Here is a 17,947-nt window from a genome sequence, read left to right as displayed (position 1 = left end):
AGGGAGAGAGGGTAGGAGGAGAGAGAAAGAGAGTGTAGGGGGAGAGAGAGAGAGGGTAGGGTGAGAGAGAGAGAGAGAGAGAGGTGTAAGGGAGAGAGGGTAGGAGGGGAGAGAAAGAGAGAGAGAGGTGGAGGAGAAGAAAGGAGGTAAGGAGAGAGTTATATTTAATTATTTAGAGCCTTCTGAAGAATTTCACACAGTGGTGCATCACAGTTAACTTTACTAAAGCAAGCTTCAAATAATCAAACATCCCAAATGGTACACCAAAGATGGCTGCTTGTCCTTTCTAGTAAATCTAACTCTATAGTCCTACCCCGCAGACTGTAGCCTGCAGTATGGCGTCGAAGCCCCCCTCTGGAGCATCCAGGTTGCCTGAGATCCTCTCCTTCTGCAGCTTCTGGGTGAAGGACTGCAGGTCAGAGGTCAGAGTGATCACATTTCGGAACGAGAAGGGAGGGTCGCTGTTGGGCCACGGCTGGGCCAGTCTGGAGAGGAAGAGGAGGGAAGGGGGGGTTAGGAGAGGAAGAGGAGTAGAGGGGAGGGCGGGGGAGAGGAAGAGGAGGAGAGGGGAGCACGGGGGAGAGGAAGAGGAGGAGAAGAGGGGAGCGCGGGAGAGGGGAAGGGGGAGAGGAAGGGGAGGAGAGGAAAAGTGGGAGAGGAAGGGGAGAGGGGAAGAAGAAGAGGAGGAGAGGAAGAGGAGGAGATGGGAAGGGGAGAGGAAGAGATAGAATGAGGGACCATGAGTATGATTAGTGTATAAATGCCGAACTTTTCATACGGTAGTGATGTTTGCTTTTGGGTCTGTGTGTGTATATCTGTGTCTGTATGGAGAGGATTCTAATAGTTAGAAAGTTCTTACTTGGTCGGTCTCATGTCTGTCTGGGGCTCCACCACCTTGTCCACAAATTTGCCGAAACCGATGGTGTAATCATCAGACAGCTTCCCCACCAACTCAGCTATACGGAGAACAGAACACATCACCAAACCACACTATCCCAGTACTACACTGAAGACAATGGTTTTACAATTCCACTCATTGTTCCCCCTCTAACTTACCCAGCTCAGCACCCATCCTTTTGAGGTTGTCCAAATCATCCTTCATGGAGTTGGAGAAGTCCATGAGAATATAGAGGTCGAGAGGTCCTTTCGCTGGTTCAAACACCTCCATCTCAATCTCTCTCTCCTCCCCTGGCAGCAGAATCATGGACATATCCTGGGGGGCCACCTGAGAGCGCTTCATCAACATGTCAATCTTCTGGTTCTAGAGAGGGAGGGAAATGGAGGGAGATGGGGAGATGGGGAGATGAAGGGATGGAGAGAGGGAGAGAGATGGAGGGAGGGAGATAGAGAGATGAAGGGATGGAGAGAGAGAGAGATGAAGGGATGGAGAGAGAGAGAGATGAAGGGATGGAGAGAGAGAGAGATGAAGGGATGGAGAGAGAGAGATAGAGGGATGAGGGAGAGAGATAGAGGGATGGAGGGAGAGAGATGGAGGGAGAGAGATAGAGGGATGGAGAGAGAGAGATAGAGGGATGGAGGGAGCGAGATAGAGGGATGAGGGAGCGAGATGGAAGGAGAGAGAGAGATGGAGGGAGAGATAGAGGGATGGAGAGAGAGAGAGAGAGAGAGGGATGGAGGGAGATAGAGGGAGGGAGATGGGGAGATGAAGGGATGGAGAGAGGGAGAGAGTTGGAGGGAGGGAGATGAAGGGATGGAGAGAGAGAGAGATATAGGGATGGAGGGAGAGAGAGGGATGAGGGAGAGAGATAGAGAGATAGAGGGATGGAGGGAGAGAGATGGAGGGATGGAGGGAGAGAGATAAGAGGGATGGAGAGCGAGAGAGATAGAGGGATGGAGAGAGAGATAGATGGATGGAGAGAGAGATAGATGGATGGAGGGAGCGAGATAGAGGGATGGAGAGAGAGATAGAGGGATGGGGAGGGAGAGATAGAGATAGAGGGATGGAGAGAGAGAGAGAGAGAGAGAGGGATGGAGGGAGAGAGATGGAGAGAGAGATATAGAGGGATGAGGGAGAGAGATAGAGGGATGGAGGGAGAGGGATGGAGGGAGAGAGATGGAGGGATGGAGAGAGAGATAGAGGGATGGAGGTATGGAGGGAGCGAGATAGAGGGATGGAGAGAGAGATAGAGGGATGGAGGGATGGAGATAGAGGGATGGAGGGAGAGAGATAGAAGGATGGAGGGAGAGAGATAGAAGGATGGAGGGAGAGAGAGAGAGAGGGAAGAGTGAGTCATGTCTATAACATGGTAAACTTTAGGAGTGACCGGTGCTCCAACCTCAGCAAAAAGCTTGTGACTGTAACAACTGGAGGGACGCTTGTGGTCGAATGTACTGCAGCCAAACGATGATGATGATATTACAGTGGTAACCAGATGACTAGACTAATGAATCCATGTAGTAAGGATTACTGTGATGATGACAAAACTTACTTTCTCCATTGACACACTGCCTTCGGCCGTCACCGCGCCATTACAGCCGTGGTCTATGATGTTCTCCAGAAGGTCACAGCGGGGTCCATCAAAGATCTGTATGTTAACACAAACACATGGGTCGCGTTGGTGTTTACCGCTAAATGTGTCTGTGTGTGTGTGTGTGTGTGTGTGTGTGTGTGTGTGTGTGTGTGGGGGGGTTAAGCTGTGTCTGAAGGCAACTGGAGTAATAGTTTCTTCTCACCTCGTCTGGGCAGTAGGCACAGCCCTTCCCTGACTGGATACATGCTGAACAGGTGTTAGCCCTTGCAGCCAGGCAGTGGTTTACTACAGGACAGAGAATCATCAGAAACATGAAGCTATTCCTTGTAGTATGACTATAGAATTCCAGTTTGGATTCTCAGTAAAGATGACTCAGCCACATGAACAAGATGGTGTCTATTGACATATTAAAATATCCCAAGTCCACACTGCAATAACACTATGTAAAAATCACTTGATTCATTAAAATGATTCTCACCTTTTTCAGCGTAGCTACTGGCCGTGAGGACAGCAAGTACAACCCCCACCAAGAGATGTAACGTCCATCTCCCCATCTCCCCCCTGCAACACATACACAGGTCATGAGCTTTCAACCTTCACCACGGGATAGATACACTCATGACCAGGTGAGGTAGGAGTAGGTTATAGTTTCCCCTTGATCGATGGTCAGTCTTGTGTTTCCACTCCGTTGGAGAAGTCAGGTGGTCCTCGATCTGTGCGCCTTAAACAACTTCTACTTGGAGAGGTCAGTATCATCAAGCGGACTCAAAGAGTCTCATCAATCTCATCAATTTCAGCCTCCAGTATTGCCTCCTGTGCTGCGTTATCAGCCTCCTGCATTGTAATTTCCCCCCAGTGACCTCAGCACCTGGGTATTCCTCTACAGAAATATTATGGTGTTACCCAAACCAGCTGGCTCTGTTCTCTCTGTGGCCTTCCCACAGGCCTTACACTCCTACAGAACACAGAGACAACAGATGGGTAAAAGCACTGAAGTGTGACTGAGATACAGTGAGCTCCAAAAGTATTGGGACAGTGACATTAGTTTTTTGGGGCTCTGTATTCCAACACTTTGGATTTGAAATGATACAATGATTATGAGGTTAAAATTAGAGACTGTCAGCTTTAATTTGAGAGTATTTTCATCCACATTGGGCGAACTGTTTAGAAATAACAGCACTTTTGGAATATAATCCCCCCATTTTAGGGAACCGAAAGTATTGGGACATATTCACTTATGTGTATTAAAGTAGTCCGAAATTTAGTGTTTGGTCCCATATTCCTAGAACACAATGATTACATCAAACTTGTGACTCTACAAAGTTGTTGGATGCATTTTCTGTTTGCTTTGGTTGTGTTTCAATGTATTTTTTAATGGTAAATAATGTATTGGAGTCACTTATTGTAAATAAGAATAGAAAATGTTTTTAAACACTTCTACACTCATGTGGATGTTACCAGGATTACGGATAGTCCTGTGAATGAATTGTGAATAATAAGTTAGACGCACAAATATCACACCCTCAAGACATTCTAACCTCTCAATATCACAATAACAGGGGAAGTTAGCATTTTTTTTGGGGGGGGGTTATGATATTATGTGCATCTAACTTTCTCACTCATCATTATTCACGATTCATTCAGGATTATCCGTAACCATGTTAGCATTAATGTAGTGTTTAGAAACATACTATATTCTGATTAACAATAAATAGAGTCACAAACCAAACTTAATGTAATCATTACGTGCTAGGAATATGGGACCAAATACTAAACTTTTGACTACTTTAATACACATAAGTGAATTTCTCCCAATACTTTTGGTCCCTTAAATGAGGGGACTATGTACAAAAAGTGTTGTAATTTCTAAACGGGTCACCCGATATGATTGGAAATACCCTCAAATAAAAGCTGACACAGTCTGCACTTTAACCTCATAGTCATTTTATAATTTCTAATCCAAAGTGCTGGAGTACAGTGCCAAAACAACCAAAAATGTGACACTGTCCCAATACTTTTGGAGCTCACTGTACTTTGGGGGAATGTTCCTCCAGACATCAAGACATGTTTTATGCAAATGTTGTGCGCAAAGAGCTACAGTCTAATGCAGTAGTATATATATATATATATAGATAAATCAGATTCATATTTCCCCATCGCACATTATCCTGTAATTGTTTATTTTATTCATAATTCTCTACATTCATACGTTATAATGAAGCTATAGTGTTATAATGTAGTCTGTCGTGTTTAGCTTCAGTGTTCATAGTGTACATACTGTATGTGGATTGTGTAAATTCTGAGTCTATACTGTACATATTGTCCGTATATTTGTCTGTCTATATTCTGTTTGTGGCAGCACCATTTATTTAACCAGGTTAAATTCACATACATGCAAATGTATTTGGCAAATAAAGGTGATTCTGATGCCACACTGATTTATCTCCACAGAGAATCTTACATTTTAAGTAAATGCTGACCAGTGGAGGCTCCTCAGAGGAGGAAGGGGAGGATTATCCTCCTCAGTGATTCATTAAAAAAAATAAAAAATATTGAAACATTTAAAAAGTTATTGTTTTTGAGAAAACTATACTAAATATATTCACGTCACAAAATAATTGATTAAAACACACTGTTTTGCAATGAAGGTCTACAGTAGCTTCAACAGCACTCTGTAGAGTAGCACCATGGTGTAGCTGGAGGACAGCTAGCTTCCATTCTCCTCTGGGTACATTGACTTCAATACAAACGCTAGGAGGCTCATGGTTCTCATCCCCTTCCATAGACTTACACAGTAATTATGACAACTTCTGGAGGACGTCCTCAACCTATCAGAGCTCTTGAAGCATGAACTGACATGTTGTCCACCCAATCAAAGGATCAGAGAATTAATCTAGTACTGAAAGCATAAACTACATCTAGCTAGCACTGCAGTGCATTAATGTGGTGAGTAGTTGACTCAAAGAGAGAGAAAACCAATAGTTGAACAGTTTTGAAAATTAAAGAAAGCAAGAAAGAGATATATATATTTTTCACTTTCACTTACTTAGCATTAAATGCAGCTAGCTAGTTTAGCCTACTCAAACAAAGAGGGATGCTATGTTAGCTAGCTGGCTACGGCTATCCAACACTGGAACTCTTCCAAGTCAAGGTAAGCTTCTGGTCTGATTCATTTATTGCCACCAGGGCCTGCCGGTGTAACTGCTGAACTGCTTGCTGCTGACTGTATACTGTACTGCATGGTTTACTAACATGTTAGTTCTAGTAGCTATGCTGACTATGAAGTGACAACGATGTAGGCTGTGTGTAGTGGTTAGCGGTAATAATATGAAGGTTTGCCTTGGAAGGTTTTTTCCGCCTTGTCACAGACAGCTGATGTGTTATGCACTGAAGTCCACAAGGGAAGGGAAAAGGTGAAAGGAGGAGAGTGCGTAGATAGATGCGAGAAGGAATTATATGTACAATAAGCTGTTTGTATGTGGCTGCTATGAAAGTGAACTGTGTTTATGGGTGATCAGGTGTGTATTCATTGCACCAATTCTGTTGAAAAAGATTTCTTAAACGGAAGCAAATGAATAGAAACTCTTGTTTGCAACTGTTAGACTAATGACTACACCCTAGATCAGCTAGATGCGTGCAAGGCAGTATTAAAGTGTGCAAGGCAGTATTAAATATGTCACTGTCACCTTGATTACTCAAATTTCTCTCGACCTGAGTGCACCTACGTTGTAAACTTTCATTAATAGGTTAGCAACCTCATGATGGGTATAGGGAACATTAGAGAATCATGTAGTAGCCTAATCCTAATAATGTTACATTGAGCTGGGTGAATGGAATATGAATGGCCTTCATCCAATATGCTGTAATAGAAATAAGGCCATGTTCATAAAAAATAAATAAAAATCATCCTCCCTCATCTTAAATGGCCCCAACCGCCACTGATGCTGACAGTTGGTGGCACAGGGTTTTATGGAGAATTATTATTTTTTAAATGTATTTTGACCATTGGCTCACCCAGCAGGAATTTCACATCCCCAAAACAGAGCAGGACAACAGAGCAGGGCAACAGAGCAGGGCAGCAGAGCAGGGCAACAGAGCAGGGCAACAGAGCAGGGCAACAGAGCAGGGCAACAGAGCAGGGCAGCTGAGCAGCACAGCAGGACAGCAGAGCAGGACAGCAGAGCAGGACAGCAGAGCAGGGCAGCAGAGCAGGGAGCTGAGCAGCAGAGCAGGACAGCAGAGCAGGACAGCAGAGCAGGGCAACAGAGCAGGGAGCTGAGCAGCAGAGCAGGACAGCAGAGCAGGACAGCAGAGCAGGGCAACAGAGCAGGACAGCAGAGCAGGACAGCAGAGCAGCAGAGCAGGACAGCAGAGCAGCACAGCTGAGCAGCAGAGCAGGACAGCAGAGCAGGACAGCTGAGCAGCAGAGCAGGACAGCAGAGCAGGACAGCAGAGCAGGACAGCAGAGCAGGACAGCTGAGCAGCAGAGCAGGACAGCTGAGCAGCAGAGCAGGACAGCAGAGCAGGACAGCAGAGCAGGACAGCTGAGAAGCAGAGCAGGACAGCAGAACAGCAGAGCAGGACAGCAGAGCAGGACAGCAGAGCAGCAGAGCAGGACAGCAGAGCAGGACAGCAGAGCAGGACAGCAGAGCAGGAACACTTACTGTAGTATAGTACAAAACACTTACTGTAGTATAGTACAGGTGTGTTTACCTATCACATTAAATCACTGACTAGGTTGAGCCAGTTAATAAGAGAGAAAAACAGGACAAATTATATCTTCACTGTGAGAAGAAATATGAGGCCCCTAAAGGTTATCTGTTAACTACTATTAAACACATCAAAGAAGAACATGTACAGTCAGACTTCTCATGGAGAAAGTTCAAATACTAAGAGTTTGGAAAAACATAGTTCTGCTTGAACTCACCATTGGTCTAAATTACAAAATATCTGGATCGCAGGAAATTGCGACTAACAGCTAATAGGATCCAAATAAACAACACTAGTGAAATACAGCCGTAAAAAAATATAGATTCACGATGTAAAGACAGAAAAAAAGAGAGTGGTTGCTAGTTGTGGTCCCAGCTCAATAATCTGCCCGGCGACCAGGTGAACATTCCAACGGAGGGAGGGGACCTAGCCGTTAAGACATCAATAGGGGTCGTCACGTCAGTGACAGGGGGCACAGCCGGGGAGACCTAGGTAAATCAACCCTCAACTATTCAGTCAGCCCCGTAGAAAAACAGCTACTTAATTACCACACCATCAATCCATCTAAGCACAGGCAGGTAAATAGGAACAGCTGTCTCAGAGTGGAGAGATGTCTGTGACCTTTTGTCTGTCTGTGGTTTTTAATTCTGCTGCAATCAGAATGAGAGTCCCTCGTGGTCTTGGACTGTCCCAATGCACCTTGTCATTACCCTGTAAATCTAGTTGGCTGTGTCTATGTTACCAGAGCGGGAAGGGTAGGACTCTTAAATAGTAGTTGTTAACGTGCAAAGAGAAGAACGCTGTTATACAACAACTCTTACAAACTATGGTTTGATAGCAATAAAAAACATGAAAGGATTTTGTATCAGTATAGGCCTTAAACTTCTATATGAATCTCTCTAAGAGCAGATGCATCCTCTGTTGTAAGTCCATTTCATCTGTAGAACTGTTTTCATCTGTGTCACATTTTGGTCTTTATCCTTAGCATGTTATTAAGAGGAGCTAGACACCAGCTCTAACTTACTTATTGACCCTTGACCTGAGTAGCTGACACAAATTCAAAACACTCAGGTCATAGACATTGTCAAGAGATATCCTTTAACTATCTTATAAATGCACAGCTGTCTGCATGCTCGCTGCCCCATGCCTCTTGCTGACTTCTATCTCAATAGGACTCACCCGAATAGAAAATGAATAGAATAAAACTGCTTTTGTATTATTCAAGTAGATAACTATCGTCTTATTAACCTTGCAGGCTGGAACAGAAGTGGTAGATCAGTGAAAACAATGGGAGAAATTAGTGAGTTTAGAGCCTTGTTAAAGAGATTACTGATCAAACGAACCTCTTACAGCTGCCTTGCCCAATCCAAGCCCAAAAGAAAGAAAAATTTAAAAAAGGGAATCTCTTAATCCTTTTGTTTAACTCTCCACTCGTCTGTAAGGTCAGTATCCACCGGTGTCTGTGGGAGAAAAACCCTCCTCTTCCAGCCTTGAAGTCCGAGTTCCACGTCTGAGAGAGTAATGACAGGGGAGAGAGACTCGACTTTCCCCTTTTTCTTTCCTTCTTTCTTTTCCGCTCGTCTTCTATCCCCCTTGAACCTGGAGGCGAGGTGCGTGCCTGTGTGTACGCCTGACTGTCAGCCTTAATGACAGAGCGAGAGAGAGACGGGAAAGAGAACCAGCGAGTGTGTGTGTGCGCTGAGATTTGATCCCTCCTCTAACTTGCACCCACACTCTCTCTATCAAGTTTAGGTAAGTAGCTAACAGTAAGGGTAACTCCCTCACCCTCTCGTCCCCTGGTGTTTAACGCTCAAAGCGCCACACCTCTGAGTGTGTTAGGCCCCCTCCCGGCTACATTCCTCCCAGGCTGGGCTTACCTGTGTGGGCTTGAGCCTGGGAGTGTCAGAGAACAGAACACTGCCTGGAGGTTACGTGAAACAGTCACACGTACACAAAGACCTGGAGTTCTGTACTACAGTTTCCCAACTCCAGTCCTCCAGTACCCCAACAGTGGTTCCCAGCTCCAGTACCCCAACAGTGGTTCCCAACTCCAGTCAGGAGCGGTTGTGGGGGGGGGGGGGCAGTGCTGCCCCTGTGACAACAATTTCAGACCCCCCTTGTGGCCCCCCTAAATGTGGAGTGTGAAATAATTTTTACATAACACATTTTTGCTATCGTTCTTTTTTTACATCCGTTATTAGACAGTGCCAACGCGGAACACTAATGATTATGAACATGGTCTTTTGCCTGCTAATGCCTGCAATGCAGTGAAGAAAACGATATGACAACAACGTCTAATGTAACTGGCCCCTCTAACAGTACAACTGGCCCCAGCTTGGCCCCCCCAGTTGAAATGGTCTAGAACCGCCACTGTCTCCAGTCCCCCAACAGTGGTTCCCAACTCCAGTCCCCACATCAGCACATATTTTCATTACAGCCCCAGACACGCACACCTGATTCAACTTGTCAGCTAATCATCAAGCCCTCAATGAGTTGAATCAGGTATGTTTGTCCAGGGCTACAATACAAATGTGTACTGTTGGGGGTACTAGAGTTATAAACACTGTTGGGGTAGTGAAGTTATAAACACTGTTGGGGTAGTGGAGTTATAAACACTGTTGGGGTAGTGGAGTTATAAACACTGTTGGGGGTAGTGGAGTTATAAACACTGTTGGGGGTAGTGGAGTTATAAACACTGTTGGGGGTAGTGCAGTTATAAACACTGTTGGGGGTAGTGGAGTTATAAACACTGTTGGGGGTAGTGGAGTTATAAACACTTCTGGGGGTACTGGAGGACTGGAGTTATAAACACTGTTGTGGGTACTGGAGTTATAAACACTGTTGGGGGTACTGGAGTTATAAACACTGTTGGGGTACTGGAGTTATAAACACTGTTGGGGGTACTGGAGTTATAAACACTGTTGGAGGACTGGAGTTATAAACACTGTTGGAGGACTGGAGTTATAAACACTGTTGTGGGTACTAGAGGACTGGAGTTATAAACACTGTTGGGGGTACTAGAGGACTGGAGTTATAAACACTGTTGGGGGTACTAGAGTTATAAACACTGTTGGGGGTACTAGAGTTATAAACACTGTTGGGGGTACTGGAGGACTCGAGTTATAAACACTGTTGGGGGTACTAGAGTACTGGAGTTATAAACACTGTTGGAGGACTGGAGTTATAAACACTGTTGGAGGACTGGAGTTATAAACACTGTTGTGGGTACTAGAGGACTGGAGTTATAAACACTGTTGGGGGTACTAGAGGACTGGAGTTATAAACACTGTTGGGGTACTGGAGGACTGGAGTTATAATCACTGTTGGGGGTACTGGAGGACTGGAGTTATAAACACTGTTGGGGGTACTGGAGGACTGGTGTTATAAACACTGTTGGGGTACTGGAGGACTGGAGTTATAAACACTGTTGGGGGTACTAGAGTTATAAACACTGTTGGGGGTACTAGAGGACTGGAGTTATAAACACTGTTGGGGGTACTGGAGGACTCGAGTTATAAACACTGTTGGGGGTACTGGAGTTATAAACACTGTTGGGGGTACTGGAGTTATAAACACTGTTGGGGGTACTAGAGGACTGGAGTTATAAACACTGTTGGGGGTACTGGAGGACTCGAGTTATAAACACTGTTGGGGGTACTAGAGGACTGGAGTTATAAACACTGTTGGGGGTACTAGAGGACTGGAGTTATAAACACTGTTGGGGTACTGGAGTTATAAACACTGTTGGGGGTACTAGAGGACTGGAGTTATAAACACTGTTGGGGGTACTAGAGGACTGGAGTTATAAACACTGTTGGGGGTACTGGAGGACTGGTGTTATAAACACTGTTGTATTGGACTCGCACGTACCTACCTGTGTGTGTGTGTGTGTGTGTGTGTGTGTGTGTGTGTGTGTGTGTGTGTGTGTGTGTGTGTGTGTGTGTGTGTATATATATATATATATACACACAGGGACTTTCTATCGCAAATACACACCTATTAGTGACATGATATCCCACTGTGCAAGAACCATTCTTGAATTTGACAAACCACAACCCCCTCTCTGGGTTTAACCCAACTCCCTCTCTGGGTTTAACCCCAACCCCCTCTCTGGGTTTAACCCCAACCCCCTCTCTGGGTTTAACCCCAACCCCCTCTCTGGGTTTAACCCCAACCCTCTCTCTGGGTTTAACCCCAACCCTCTCTCTGGGTTTAACCCCAACCCTCTCTCTGGGTTTAACCCCAACCCTCTCTCTGGGTTTAACCCCAACCCTCTCTCTGGGGTTAACCATAACCCCCTCTCTGGGGTTAACACATTCTGACCAGGGTGTGTGTTTTACACCTGACCAGGGTTTGTGTGTATTAAAGAGGAGTTGCATACACTTTCACACACTGTGGAATACAGTATATGTAAATATGACACTGTGGAATACAGTATATGTAAATATGACCACATAATGTATTGTATTAGCAACAGCTCCATTGAAAAGAGCTACAGACATGAAGTCTGCATCTGTTACTGTTCACCTTGGAGGGGATATGACCTCTGCCCCGACCAGGCCAGCTGTTACAGGTTACACAACTCCTGTGGCTAGATCTGCTCTTACTGGAGAAGCCACTGTCCAGTGTCCACACACAGCCCAGGAGACCCAGGTCAAGACTAAGGCAGTATATCTATGGGGTCTTAAGACTCAGGAGACCGAGACTCTGTGGTCTTCAGAGGACTGAACACACATCAAACAGGCTTATTCAGCAACCAGAGAGAACAGGAGCTGCACAGGACCTCAAAAAGTGCCCCCAAACTCCTGTTCCTACTCGTACTGTATCCAGACTTTTGACTGGCATACGATGACTCAGATGTGATAAAATATCATTTTCCTCCCCAACTGACTGTTTGAAAAGGGCATAATTAAAACAGAACACAATCCTGCCGATATAAACCACATTTGGGACTGACAATGGTTTAGTTCTCTCTCTCTCTCCCCCCCCCTCTCCCCCTCCCTCCCTCCCTCCCTCCCTCCCTCCCTCCCTCTCATGGTTTTTGCCAATGTTGCCAATCCAAACATTGCTTTGCCTTGGTTCTTGATTGAGGGAGAGGCAGGGAGTTCTAGGCTGTGGCTAGAACTGCAAAAGGTTCTACTGTCGACAACAGTAGGAGAGGCGGGTGTACTTAACCTTGAACATTACCGGTAAAACATTCACACAAAAAGGTTTGCTACAGTCCAGTACACCTACTACTTTCAGGCGTTGTACGAACCATCTTGACTTGAAGATTAGACCGACTATCACAATGCACCAGCACAGAAACAGAGGAGGCCTACAGGAGGCCTGTTGCACAGAAACAGAGGAGGCCTACAGGAGGCCTGTTGCACAGAAACAGAGGAGGCCTACTGGAGGCCTGTTGTACAGAAACAGAGGAGACCTACTGGAGGCCTGTTGTACAGAAACAGAGGAGGCCTACTGGAGGCCTGTTGTACAGAAACAGAGGAGGCCTGCTGGAGGCCTGTTGTACAGAAACAGAGGAGGCCTACAGGAGGCCTGTTGTACAGAAACAGAGGAGACCTGCTGGAGGCCTGTTGTACAGAAACAGAGGAGGCCTGCTGGAGGCCTGTTGTACAGAAACAGAGGAGGCCTACTGGAGGCCTGTTGTACAGAAACAGAGGAGGCCTACTGGAGGCCTGTTGTACAGAAACAGAGGAGGCCTACTGGAGGCCTGTTGTACAGAAACAGAGGAGGCCTGCTGGAGGCCTGTTGTACAGAAACAGAGGAGGCCTGCTGGAGGCCTGTTGTACAGAAACAGAGGAGACCTGCTGGAGGCCTGTTGTACAGAAACAGAGGAGGCCTACTGGAGGCCTGTTGTACAGAAACAGAGGAGGCCTACTGGAGGCCTGTTGTACAGAAACAGAGGAGGCCTGCTGGAGGCCTGTTGTACAGAAACAGAGGAGACCTGCTGGAGGCCTGTTGTACAGAAACAGAGGAGGCCTGCTGGAGGCCTGTTGTACAGAAACAGAGGAGGCCTACTGGAGGCCTGTTGTACAGAAACAGAGGAGGCCTGCTGGAGGCCTGTTGTACAGAAACAGAGGAGGCCTGCTGGAGGCCTGTTGTACAGAAACAGAGGAGACCTGCTGGAGGCCTGTTGTACAGAAACAGAGGAGGCCTACTGGAGGCCTGTTGTACAGAAACAGAGGAGGCCTGCTGGAGGCCTGTTGTACAGAAACAGAGGAGGCCTGCTGGAGGCCTGTTGTACAGAAACAGAGGAGGCCTGCTGGAGGCCTGTTGTACAGAAACAGAGGAGGCCTGCTGGAGGCCTGTTGTACAGAAACAGAGGAGGCCTGCTGGAGGCCTGTTGTACAGAAACAGAGGAGGCCTGCTGGAGGCCTGTTGTACAGAAACAGTGGAGGCCAATTTGACTTAACAAAGAATTTGATGGCGGGATGTTGTTATAGTGACAGGTAGCCAGGCAACCTAACCCACGACCTGTAACCTCTAAAGAGTTTTAAACAACTTTATAAACGCATGCGACGTTGAATGCCAAACAAACATCATAAAGCAATACGTTTTAATATATACACTAATTGTATTTCAGTTCTCAGAGAGATTCCTAACCAACACGCATGTGTTTTGGAACTGGTTCTAAATGCTATGTGACACCCGTATTCTGACAGTCCTGGTTGTTGAAATGACCACTGCGGCTGGCACTCCCCATGGCAACCATTCAGACTGACCAATGACTGGGGCTGATGCATAGCCGCGGGAAGGTGCTGCGTTTTCCCCCCAACGCTGATAATAGTTGTGGAATATAGAAATACTTGCTTGATATGTTTTCCAGTTTCTTTAAATACTTTACAAAGGCAACGTATTTTCTAAGTGAAAAATAAAGAATGGTCTATTCATTCCTTTTCCCTTTTAGTAGACACTCTTATCCAGAGCAACTTACAGTAAGAAGTGAGTGGATACATTTTCAGACTGGTCTCCAGTGGGAATCGCACCCACTACCCTAGCATTGCAAGCACCATGCTCTACCAACTGAGCCACATCATCACAAACCACTTGATGTCTCAATGTACTCAGTTACTGTATTGGTCATTGTTTATCTCCATGGTGATAGAAAGTCTACAGGTACAAACCTAGATGACCTGCCTATGTACAATACAGTCATGTACATTTACATTAAGTGGTTTGTAAGGATGGTAAATTAATACTGCACAAAAGAAGTGGTCGTTTTCCATGTTATTTGTTCAAGATAAATATTTAATTTGATGTGGATGTGTTGTGTCTGTCCATAACTTTGTACCTTTTTGGTGTGAATATTTGAGGACAGGGTTTTGTTCTTTCTGGATTCCATTAGAAAGGCAATATGACGTCAAAGAGAACGGGAACAGGGCAACAACTCTTAAAATTCCAACAATTGTTTTTGCATTTTTTATTATTCAGGTTTTTCAGCGGGTGCTACAGAACATTCAGCACCCCTAATTCCTGCAGCAATGCCATTCTGTAAAGCAACATTTAACACAGCAGACAAATCAATAACTACAGCCTAGTGGGCCATTCCTGTCTAAAATGAGGTGCTTGCTGAATAGTGCAAACTGATATAGAATAAAACAATTATCAAAGTTAACGAATAAGCACATTTCTTCCAGCTCTTTACACATTTAAATGTTACTCTAAAATAACTTACTTCAAGAGCAAAAGTGCTGCGCCTCTTAGGTCAGCGTAAGGTTGGTTGTTGGTTGCCGACAGTAGGTGGTAGCCTCCCAGATACTCGTGAAGTTGACAGGCTTCAGCGACATTTAGCCTAAGATATTGCACTAAATCCAGGCAAACTGTCAGTGCATACAAAATGTAAAAGTTTTGAACTTTTCGGACATTCTCCCCAACTTCAACTCGCGCGATTTGTTCAACATACTGTTCAGTGCCAAACTCGGATTTCCATGATAAAAGCGACTGTTCAGTAGTCTTTGTTCAGCTCTTTTTTCTATAACACGGGTACAAACACAGCCAATGAGACATATGGCCTGTTTTCCAGGGGAGTGGGATAACAATTCATGAAGACATAGCCTAGGCTACATAAGTGCTTGGTGTTTCGGAACATTTTGTCTAAATATGTTAGACTTCAGTAACTAACCTATAATTAATTCAGGCTATCTAGCTTTTTAAAAGGATATCTAACTTTCACCATGGATAATGTTTCAGACAACTGGACTTCATATTCACCGAGTACATTGAGTCAACCCTGTGTCAGTGTACCAGATGGAAGGTCTGTTGTGTTGAGGAAAGGTTTATGCCTGTTCAGCACTTTAATAGCTGTACACTGGGTGTGTCTCTGACTCACCTGGGTGCAGAAACACACACACACACACACACACACACACACACAATTCCAAGGACAGGCCCAGATCAGCCAAAATAGTTTGTGCGAGTGTGTACTGGGTAGGGCTGCTATGCTGAAGCTACAGATGAAATGCAGCCGGCAGGCATATATCTTAGCACACTGCCATAAAACAGGACTTAACCGAACAACACAGGGAGACAAAGAGAGGGAAACTTCGAGAGAAAGAGACACCCCCACACACACACAAACAACAGTACTGACATAACAGAGAGAGGGGGACAGAAAGAGAAAAGTCGTTGAAACTGATTTTGCACAAGCAGAATAACGATGTATTACATACTGAACCTCAAATTGTTTCTAGTTCTCCACTCATCTGGTTTTAGAGTTCAGGAGTACCTCAGGGAACTGAGCCAGCGGTGCTGGGATGGGATGATATCCAGGAGAGCATGTCGGTGGTCTGAGCCACAGCTGATAGACCGATTCCTGAGACAGAGAAATATCTGGGTGGTGGGCCCCATCACGTCTAACAAGCTGAAAAACACAAGAACCTCAGTCTATATTCACATGAAACAAATGTTTGTTCAATTACAATGTCTCAAGATTTGTCTGAAAATGCCATGAGAGGGAACCTTGGATGTGTCCTCATTCCCTTTCATGCCTTCCTTTCCTTAATCCCCACTGATAGGTGAAAGGACTGGATGGGTTACCACCACATAGGCTTTGATCTTTACAACAAAAAAATAACTTAAACCCTCTTCATTCATCAAAAGACAAACCAGCCACTTGAAACAACTTCAATACACTGATAAAGGATACGGTTAAGGCTTACTACAGGCTTACTAGTACTCAAATCTAATGGTGATCTGGGGGATCTGTGGAGGGTAGGCTGATCCTAGATCTGTGCCTTAGGGCAACTTTAACTCAAACGGTACGTACTCTAGTGAACGACTCTTCTGAACTATGACCTCCCGCTGTGCTTCAAAAGACTGCGGAATGAGGCGGTGTTTTATCGTTTCTGCTGGATGGAACTCAGATGGAGAGATAGAGGGATACAAGAAGAAGGGAAGAAGGGGTGTAAATCACAACATGCACCTGGACACAAATACCTAGTGGCCAGAAAGAGAGAGAGAAGGGTGGAAAGGAGAGGAAAAGAGAGTGAGTTCACTTTTTATTGTTTATTTCACTTTTGTTTATCCATTTCACTTGCTTTGGCAATGTAAACATATGTTTCCCATGCCAATAAAGCCCCTTAAATTGAATTGAGTGAGATTGAGTGAGTGAGTGAGAGCGAGAGGAGACAGCAATTCCTCCAGCCAGATTCAGGCCAGTGGCTGAAGTCAATAGTACTGGAATACAACAACAGAACCATCCCTTCATTTCTAGACAGAACATTGAAAATATTTATCCAGAGAACAGTATGAAAATAAATATGATAAAATATACTGCTCAAAAAAATTAAGGGAACACTTAAACAACACATCCTAGATCTGAATGAATGAAATAATGTTATTAAATACTTTTTTCTTTACATAGTTGAATGTGCTGACAACAAAATCACACAAAAATAATCAATGGAAATCCAATTTATCAACCCATGGAGGTCTGGATTTGGAGTCACACTCCAAATTAAAGTGGAAAACCACACTACAGCCTGATCCAATTTTGATGTAATGTCCTTAAAACAAGTCAAAATGAGGCTCAGTAGTGTGTGTGGCCTCCACGTGCCTGTATGACCTCCCTACAAAGCCTGGGCATGCTCCTGATGAGGTGGCGGATGGTCTCCTGAGGGATCTCCTCCCAGACCTGGACTAAAGCATCCGCCAACTCCTGGACAATCTGTGGTGCAACGTGGTGTTGGTGGATGGAGCGAGACATGATGTCCCAGATGTGCTCAATTGGATTCAGGTCTGGGGAACGGGCGGGCCAGTCCATAGCATCAATGCCTTCCTCTTGCAGGAACTGCTGACACACTCCAGCCACATGAGGTCTAGCATTGTCTTGCATTAGGAGGAACCCAGGGCCAACCGCACCAGCATATGGTCTCACAAGGGGTCTGAGGATCTCATCTCGGTACCTAATGGCAGTCAGGCTACCTCTGGCGAGCACATGGAGGGCTGTGCGGCCCCCCAAAGAAATGCCACCCCACACCATGACTGACCCACCGCCAAACCGGTCATGCTGGAGGATGTTGCAGGCAGCAGAACATTCTCCATGGCGTCTCCAGACTCTGTCACGTGCTCAGTGTGAACCTGCTTTCATCTGTGAAGAGCACAGGGCGCCAGTGGCGAATTTGACAATCTTGGTGTTCTCTGGCAAATGCCAAACGTCCTGCACGGTGTTGGGCTGTAAGCACAACCACCACCTGTGGATGTCGGGCCCTCATACCACCCTCATGGAGTCTGTTTTTGACCGT

The 17,947-nt window shown here is 45.5% G+C and overlaps 1 protein-coding gene across 2 annotated transcripts in view; it reads right to left on the bottom strand.

Annotated features, from left to right (window-relative positions):
• The window catches only part of LOC106578871 (integrin beta-4), a 31,218-nt gene extending 22,287 nt beyond the window's left edge, over positions 1 to 8,931 (bottom strand). For both annotated transcript variants that reach the window (XM_045702364.1, XM_045702365.1), the window contains exons 1-7: positions 8,546 to 8,931; positions 2,971 to 3,053; positions 2,695 to 2,777; positions 2,451 to 2,546; positions 1,057 to 1,261; positions 860 to 956; positions 314 to 485 (exon numbers count right to left, since the gene is read on the bottom strand). In XM_045702364.1, coding sequence (XP_045558320.1) covers positions 314 to 485; positions 860 to 956; positions 1,057 to 1,261; positions 2,451 to 2,546; positions 2,695 to 2,777; positions 2,971 to 3,046 — 729 coding nt within the window. In that variant the 5' untranslated portion in view covers positions 3,047 to 3,053; positions 8,546 to 8,931. The remainder of the gene's footprint in view (positions 1 to 313; positions 486 to 859; positions 957 to 1,056; positions 1,262 to 2,450; positions 2,547 to 2,694; positions 2,778 to 2,970; positions 3,054 to 8,545) is intronic.
• Positions 8,932 to 17,947: the final 9,016 nt, after the last annotated feature.

This window comes from Salmo salar, chromosome ssa19, assembly GCF_905237065.1.
Source record: "Salmo salar chromosome ssa19, Ssal_v3.1, whole genome shotgun sequence".
Taxonomy (NCBI): Eukaryota; Metazoa; Chordata; class Actinopteri; order Salmoniformes; family Salmonidae; genus Salmo; species Salmo salar.
This window is presented reverse-complemented; position numbering and strand designations above follow the sequence as displayed.